An 8812-nucleotide genomic window follows, 5' to 3' on the forward strand; every position below is an offset into this window, starting at 1 on the left:
AGGAGCGTGTGAGGCCGGCCAGCCGCCCGCTCACAGAGCCCTCTGCTCCCGCCGTCACACAGACCGCTGCAGCAACAACGGCAGAGGAAAACACAGCTGGAAGCTTTTCATACCGCTTATCTGTCTTTACATTCTGAGGAAGGTTGAAACGTTTTAACTTAAATAAAGAGACAGCTGTCTGTTGGTCGCTGGCGTGTGTCGCATTGAACATTTCGTTGCAGCAGATGTTATCTCTGGGTACTATCTCCAATGGAAACTAGAGCACGGCCAAGAGTCGAGTCGAGCTGGTACTGGTAATGGAAAAATGTGAGGTGGAGGTTCTTATTTCTGAGAATGCACAGCCATTCTCAGAAATAAGAACCTCCCTTTCTTGTTCTGTGAATAGGAGAAGTAAACTTTGCCTACCCAGTCCCTTTTGAGTTTCAGATGTTGTGTATCAGATAGCCTTGTTCCTGAGTTTCCAGAAGTAGTGCTATTTCAGATTTTAGTTTTTTCAAATATGTCAAAACCTTCTTCCTCTTACTTACATGTGGGTCAAGCCTACCATGGAGGATGGCAATCACCGCAACAACCGCAGTGTTCATACTGTAAACTTCAGGGAGCGTTAAATTAATAAATGAGTGCTTCAAAAGTTCCACAACCGTAGCGAGCTCTGTAACGGTTCAAGGATGGATCACCATGGGCTGTAAGTGACCCGACTTCAAACTCTGAAGCTGTAAGTGTTGCTCTGTTTTGTGTCATTTTACTGTTTATTTTAAAGGTTAGCTAACTTGGCGTTAGCATATTGCGCGACTAATGTGGCTAGCACACTCGGCGATGTTGGACTAACGTGATACTGAGGGACAGTCCAGAGAAACTGTGGACAGTAAGCCTCATTTGAATCTCACTAACTTCAGTGCAATTTACACTTATGCATCAAATCGAGGTGCACGTCAGGCGACGGCGTAGCCTCTGCGTAGCCCAGTAGCCTACACCGTCGCCTGACGTGCACCTCCTCCATAATGTAACTACACGTCGAGTCGACGCGGACCATAAGCTCTGAGACTGGTCGGCTGGGTAGCCTCGAGCCGACCGGAAGTACCCCGCGCTTTGAAGTAACATTTACTAGCTGCCAAAACGGCGGCTGTAACACAGTGAATCAATATATTTGACCGTCGCAACAGTAGCACTACTATCAGAATGTGATCCATTCGGTCGGTAACATTTGAAAAGGCTACACCAGCTGCACGTTTACAATTTTACCCCCATTTACGTTAGCAGAGCGCTAAACCGCAAGTTAGCCTGCTCGGCCGACAAAAGTCAACACAGTGGACGCTGTAGCGCTACTGCCGACTAGCATTTGGGGTGTAATTGCAGAATGACGGACACACCTACGCACAAGTATAAATGCATGGCAACGTGCGTAGCCTACGGCGGAGTATATAAATGGGCCTTAAGGAACGTAGTGTGTCGGAAGCCTGCAGGTGTTTTTCATGTTGCTTTCTGTGTAAAGTTGTGGACACCGGCGTGCGTGCATGTGCGTTGCTGCAGTATGTAAATTGAATTGATAGACGTGCCCCATCTAGTTACATCTGAAAAAGACACGGTCAAACTACAAAAAGGAGTTTGCTTGGCAATGTTGTTGACTAGCACTCAGCAGCTAGCTTGCTCAGACCATAAAGCTGCTGTTAGCGGCTCGCTGTGCAGTCAGGTGACAGATACAGACACTCTTACTCTGCTATATGGCACCAAAAATGGGTTTAGAGTGCACAGCGAAAATTTGAAGTTGATCGAATTAATTCTCTAGGAGTTTGTTCAAGTATGCATCCTGTAAATGTTATAAAATGGGTTAAAATTGCACTCTCATTTCAAAATGGCAGACTTCCTGTTGGTGAGTTTTCGAGTATGTGCAGGCCCCCAAAGTTGAGGTTACTTTGCTCAAGAAAGTAAGAAAGACTTTAGACAGTAGTACGTTTTATACACATAGTAAACATTTTGCTTGAAACAACAAAACCTGTTGTAATGCAAATTTTTTATTTGCACGCATCCCCATGAAGCTTGATGTGATTATAAAGTCTTGTTTTATCTCAGTCCCTCTAACATTAGGTGAAAGTAGAGTCACAGACAACACTCAAAAAACGATTGTTCAAAATGTCACTTTAGACAATTATATATTATCTATAATTTTATTTATATGTGTCACTACTTTGGTGTCCCCAAGACTTTGGTAAACCCATTTCAAGCACCAAAAGAATTCATCCACATGAGTAATGGTATGTTTCCATAAGAGATTTGAAGAATTTCAAAAATCGGACTCACACTAATCAACTTTAGAGCCACATTATCTCTCTCCCTCTTTTTACACAATGCTCTAGGACAAGTGGTGGGCTCATTATAAAGAGAGCTGGGTTTCTTCTGCACATTTTGATATAAAACACATGGTACCATGTTATGCAATTGCCATTAAAAGGTGAATTTCAGAAGATAGTAAAATCAAAGAAAAAGTGAAAAAATGCCCTTAGACCTCAGAGGGTTAATACTCATTTTCCGCAGTATCTGTACTGAAAATGCACTCCCTCACAATCTCTTCTCCCAACAGTGAGTGGACACACTGCAGTGTCCACATAGCCCCACCTCCTCTCACTCAGTGCCGTCTTCTCATCTCATTCGCTCCGCCCATTCGCCCTACTGTGCTGCAGATGGCAAGTACTCATCACTTGTGATTGCTGGCAGAGGATACAAGCAAGCCCCTACGCAAGCAATAGTACAGAGCAGTTCTAACAAAAGGTGGTAAAAAAAAACAGCTGAGTAAAGCACCTGCAGGACGGACACTCCAGGCTCTATAGAGAACCTGGAGAGGTTGGAGAGATCTCCTCTTTCAACATCACTAAAGTATTAAACAAGATGGCCCATTAAACTGTTGTTAATAAGTTAGTTGTTCTGTTGTTTGCCTAAGAGACATTTGTCATTCTCTAAACTAAGCTAATCCCCCTCAGAACTGTCAGACCTGAGGAATCTCAGACAGCAGAGTTTCAGTTGATAGGAAAATACTTTAAGTCAAAAGTAAATGAAGTGATGCTGTTGTGCTTGACAAGGGTGTGTCAACGTCATCTCTGGACCAAGCTGATAAAAGTTTGAAGAGAACATTTTGATACGCCACAAAATGTCCCAATTATAAGCTAACAAATATTTGTGAAAAACGCTAAAAACAGGATGTGATGTTATATCTTAGGTTTGCAATGGCCGATCTACTCCAAACTTGGGGATCTTATCTGGCGCGCCCTCCAGAGGGGCTGTGTGAAATTTGGTGTCAATCGGCCTCTCAGTGGCACTATTAATCGTTTATCAAGAGGTGTGGAGGTAATGTCAATAATAATAGCTATAAATATGTCACTCTCCCTCTCGTTTTGGTAATTATCTTTTTTTCCCCTCTTCTATCCCTATCTTTTCCATCTGTAATATTACCACTTTATTGCACAATTAAAATAAAAAGATTGTATTACTTATTTAACTAACTAACTGGTATTCTTGATATATGAAACAGAGGTGTGGACTCGAGTCACAAAAAAGAAGACTTGCGACTCAACTTTGACTTGAACAGCAATGACTCGTGGCTTCACCTGGACTTGAGCCTTTTGACTCGAGCTGACTTGACACTCCCCATGCCCGAATATAAATGATGATATGAAAAACTGCGCAGCACATTGACATTGCGCTGTGCTCAATTAGACTGGAGCGTGTGGCTTCCTCCAGCAAGAGGGAAAAATCACAGACGGTCAGAAGCGCGCCCGGCCGTTCCGCCATCTCCTGTTCCTGGCCCTGTACGCCCCAGCGACCCACTCCCTCTCCGGTACCTACAATGGGTTGTGCAGTAGCCTACTACCAGCACGCTGTGAACCGTTCGTGATCGCTCCCTCTGGCTGGAGGAATTTTACACATGGGCATGCACAACAGCTGGGGCCCTGACGCAGCACCAAGCAATTTTCTAAATTCCTCCACCTCACAGAGAAAAGAAAGGTCAGGTCGAAACAGTGTAGAGAGACTGCTGCAGCTATTGCGTGAAGCTGCTTCCACCAATTATAAAACAAGTTAATTAAGATAAAATGATAATAGCGCCGGGTGCTGTTTCACTACGACACTCGTTTTGTTTTATAAATCCAGCGCACCCCTTTCCTTCACAGCTGAGGTTCTCGTCCCTCCCTAAGAGGTGTGTTCAGTGTTGCTTTACCTGATCGGTGCTTGTAAAATATCCACTGTGTCTGCATCTTCTAACATCATAGTGATTTATAGTTTTCTCACCGCTGGTTTCGGTCATTGCATCTCCCGACAAAACACCACGGTTTTATTTCAGCGTTCTGTAACGTAACTTCGTCAACTGGAGTAGTTCACCTGTCACCTGCGTTTTTTAACTTGAAAAAAACTTTGAAATGGTTTTTAAATTTGGTGAAGAGCGCATTATGACTTGTTTAGGACTTGAAACTCAAAGTTTAAGACTTGGACTTGTTGGTCCTTGACTTGAGACTTGACTCGGACTTGCCACTCATGATCGGTCTGGACTTGGGACTCGACTTGGGACTTGAGTGCTAAGACTTAAGACTTGACTCGGACTTGTAAAACGATGACTTGGTCCCACCTCTGGTATGAAAAACTCTGATGTGCTCAGATAATATTAAATAACTCCAGCGTAGGTATTACTGTGAAGTAAACTGATTAATAACGACACTGCTCTTGCTTCTGAAGGAACAAAGCCTTGGGATGTCCTGCTCCACAAAAAATCCTGTGAATGCAGAAAGAGAGAGTGAGAGAGAGTGTGTGTGTAGCCTAACCTCTTTTTTCCAGAATACCACTCGATGAAGAACCAGTGGAGCACTAGTGGCAACATGGCCATGAAACCCAGATAGAGCCAGTCATAGAGCTCAGGAAACTCAGTGCAGCGTTCACACACCTTCTGCATGTTGGCCCGCTCTCCACGAGGACAAACCTAGCAGACAAAGATGGCTGTGATTAGAAGGTAAGATATACTTTTTGTCACACACACAATTCTCTGCATTTAACCCATCCCTCAAGGGAGCAATGGGCAGCCACTGTGCAGCGCCGAGGGGCCAACTCCAGATTTGAGCCAGTGTCACTGGTCAATAGCACATGACCTTCTTGCTGTGAGGCCACAATGCTATCCACTGGTCCAACATGCCAGAGGTAGCCCACAAAACCTACTGCAAGACCACAGTTAAAAGTTTCCACTTTGCCCTCATTCCCTTCATATCCCTCCGTAACCTAAACCAGAATTTACCCTATACCATTACAGTACATGTCACTGCAAGAACTTCGATTAGAAATGCAGAAGAATTTAATTTTCTATACCTTCTTTAAATTTGCATTCACAGGTGTCATTTTTTGCAACGGCACAGTGCATGTGCAGTATGTATTCTTGGGGACCAGTGGGTATCCACAGCAGTTTCTGAGAAAATCTCACCTGCTTTCAGGAAGTAGTTAGGTTCGGATCAGACACAACGCATTTTTTACAGTGAGAGGTGCCTTTTTAGGGCCCGAGCATGAACCGTGCGAGGTCCCTATTGAAACTGTAGGAATTATATTTAGGGCCCAAGAATGAACCGTGCGAGGTCCCTATTGAAACTGAAGGGATTATTTTTCACCTACATGTATGAAATTTCTGTGGCACATGTATCATGTCCAGATGTAGCAAAAATCCTGATGGAGCGATGCCCTTAACTCAACAGGAAGTCAGAAATTTAGAATTTTATGTTCATTTCTGGATGATTTACACACTTAAACGAACTCCTCCTAGGGATTATGTCCGACCGATTTCAGATTTTCCCTGTCTACAAGCCATTGACGATTAAAAGTTGTACAAATGGCAAGTTTTCGTGAAACGGCATGCTCGTGTCGTGGCATCCAAAATCAATGATTTGCCATGAAAGAGGAAAATGTTGCAACTTCAGTGTACATGCTCTACATACATATCAACATATCTACATGTTCAGTTATAGTTGTAGTGCGAAGTGCTATGTAGCGCCACAAAGGGGACACAGGAAATGGTGATTAACACCTTTGTGCAGCGTCCGAAGCGTGTGGCAAATTCACAGCCACACCGGCAGAGCTCCAGAAGGAGCGCTCTGAGCGGAGTTGAAAAAAAATCAAATCTGAGCAGAAAAGCGCCCAACGTCATTTGCATCTTCTTTCCATTGTCCAATCAAATGAATGGGGAAACGGGCCTACAGTTGTGGTGATGGGAGTTTAAAGCTACTTGGATTGTCCGGAGACTGCAACAAACTGTCCCAGAGTCATCCTAAAATAAGTCTTGAACCAACCATCAGAAAAATGAAGCTTCTGGACCAGCTGGCGGTACTACCAGAGGTATCTCTGCTTTCTGAGGGTCTCATGTACCCACACGGATCTCCATTTTCCCGTCTCCACTGTTTGTCTATTTTATTAAAGCAGATGTTTTTAGCAACAAAAGACTCAGACCTGTGAGTTGTAATCAGGTTTCTGTTAATATTACTTAGCGGCAAACCAAAGATTACAGATCGCTGGCGCTATAATCTTTGATTACACTGACAGGACTGCTGATTCAGTGGTTGCCTAGCAACATGAGAAAACGCAGCGCACTGCTCTTTTCCAAATTTAACCAAAAAAGGCATTGCGGTTTTATTACTGACGTCGTAGTGGGTGGTGGTGTTGTACTGAACTGCATTATGCTGAAAGGTGTTTCTTATATTTTGTCAACTGCTCTTACATACATGAACGACTTTCAGTATACACTCACCAGCCACTTTATTAGGTACACCTGTTCAATTGCTTGTTAACACAAATAGCTAATTGGTCAATCACATGGCAGAAACTCAATGCATTTAGGCATGTAGACGTGGGGAAGAAAGGGGATTTAAGTGACTTTGAACGTGGCATGGTTGTTGTTGGTATTTCAGAAACTGCTGATCTACTGGGATTTTCACACACAGCCATCTCGAAGGTTTACAGAGAATGGTCCAAAAGAGGAAATATCCAGTGAGCAGCAGTTGTGTGGACGAAAATGCCTTGTTGATATCAGAGGTCAGAGGAGAATGGACAGAATGGTTCGAGACTCAAATCATCATTCGTTACAACCAAGGTAGAGATGCACCGAAATGAAAATTCTTGGCCGAAGTCGAAATCGGATATAATGAAAAAATTTGCTGAATACCGAACAAGTACATTCACATTTTTGCCTTTTTTTACCGTTAAATTAAACAGTCAAAATGTGCTTTTTACTCAGTGTTTCCCACAGGATTTGGAGAGACTATGGTGGGGGGGGGCCCGAGGCCCGAGAGGGTCTGGTAAAGTAAATTACATGTGTCCATTTACTTTTAATGGACACATGTAATATGTTTCATACTTTCTGTGAACATATCCAATTAATCCTATTTCCATACTTTATAGACACTTTATTTTGAAAACCGGATGTTGTCACGTGTGTATCCTCACGTTAAATTCATCATAAATGTTGTATGTGGTTCTCGTATCGAGTAACATGAAGGAGCCTCTCTTCATGTAGGACTCTCATACTGCAACACTTGTCTTTGTAAAGAGACAAACTGACAGGATAAAGTCTCTAACCTGCCTGTCAGCTCGCTCTGGGCCGCTTCAGGTACCATAAATGCTTCAATACGTGTGCACTCCAAATGTACGTGCGTCTAGCTTAATCATCTTCTCAGAAACGAGTGACAGAAACACCCAAAGCGGTTCTTTTCTAAGAAGTCAGCCACAGATGGAGTGGATGTGCTGGGAGGCAATTCAGCAGAACAGTATTTACAAACAGCGATTTTTGCATCTTTTTCTGACTCTTTAAAATGTTTCCACACTGCCGACATGTCAATGTAATTGTTTGGTAAAATTTAAGCGGTCTTTTAATGTATTAGACCGAACACTGAAAGCCGATTCATTTCGGTGGCGGAACATTCTGTGCATCCCTAAGCCAAGGTATGCAGAATTCCATCTCTGAGCGCACAACACGTCGAAACTTGAAGCAGATGGGTTACAGCAGCAGAAGAACACACCAGGGGCCACTCCTGTCAGCTAAGAACAGGAAGCTGAGGCTAAAATTCACACAGGCTAACCAAAACCGGACAATAGAAAATTGGAAAAACGTTGCCTGGTCTGATGACAGGGCTCCAGACTAACTTTTTTGACCTCCGTCCCGGAACCGTCCTGAAAAACTATTTGAACCGTCCTGAAGTTAACGTACAGCATCCCAAAATCAAAATGTTGTTTCTTTACTTTATTATCCTCTATAGTTGTTAGTGACATAATAAATGATTTTAAATTGATAAAATAAACTATATTTATTTTGCTTAATTCAAACAAAAAGATCTATAAACAAAACTGAAAAGTTATCTGTTGGGGCACCTTTTTACCTCGATGATAAATTATTTAATTTCAATTCTGTTATAAACTCCTGGACTTAGTTTCAGCAGCTTTTCTGCTCATGTTGCACATTCAGAATCTCACATATCCGTGTTCTCTGACATGTCCAGAAGAAAATCGTAATATTATGAGACTAACATCATTATATAATGAGAATTCATAATCTTTATTAAAAGTCTACCTGACCTATACTCTGCTGCTATCTTCAGACTGTACTGAATGAGACCAGTGCGCTGCACTCATCAGAGGTAGAAACTGAAACCATCACTGGCAATCAGGCAGACATCTCAGCGCAAATCCTCATGTTAACTTCTGCAGCTCACAGTCCCAAACGGGGCCGGATTGTGCTTCAGGTTTTAGATGTTTATAATGCAGAACTCTACCAGGGAGTCTGCTGGCAGCGTCTCAGCGCGCG

At 43.0% G+C, this 8812-nt stretch overlaps 1 protein-coding gene across 1 annotated transcript in view; it reads right to left on the reverse strand.

Annotated features, from left to right (window-relative positions):
* LOC123978608 (jnk1/mapk8 associated membrane protein) overlaps nucleotides 1-8812 on the reverse strand; it is a 36354-nt gene that overhangs the window by 18497 nt on the left and 9045 nt on the right. Inside the window, exon 3 of the mRNA XM_046061937.1 lies at nucleotides 4806-4960. Coding sequence (XP_045917893.1) covers nucleotides 4806-4960 — 155 coding nt within the window. The remainder of the gene's footprint in view (nucleotides 1-4805; nucleotides 4961-8812) is intronic.

Source organism: Micropterus dolomieu, linkage group LG11, assembly GCF_021292245.1.
Source record: "Micropterus dolomieu isolate WLL.071019.BEF.003 ecotype Adirondacks linkage group LG11, ASM2129224v1, whole genome shotgun sequence".
Classification (NCBI taxonomy): Eukaryota; Metazoa; Chordata; class Actinopteri; order Centrarchiformes; family Centrarchidae; genus Micropterus; species Micropterus dolomieu.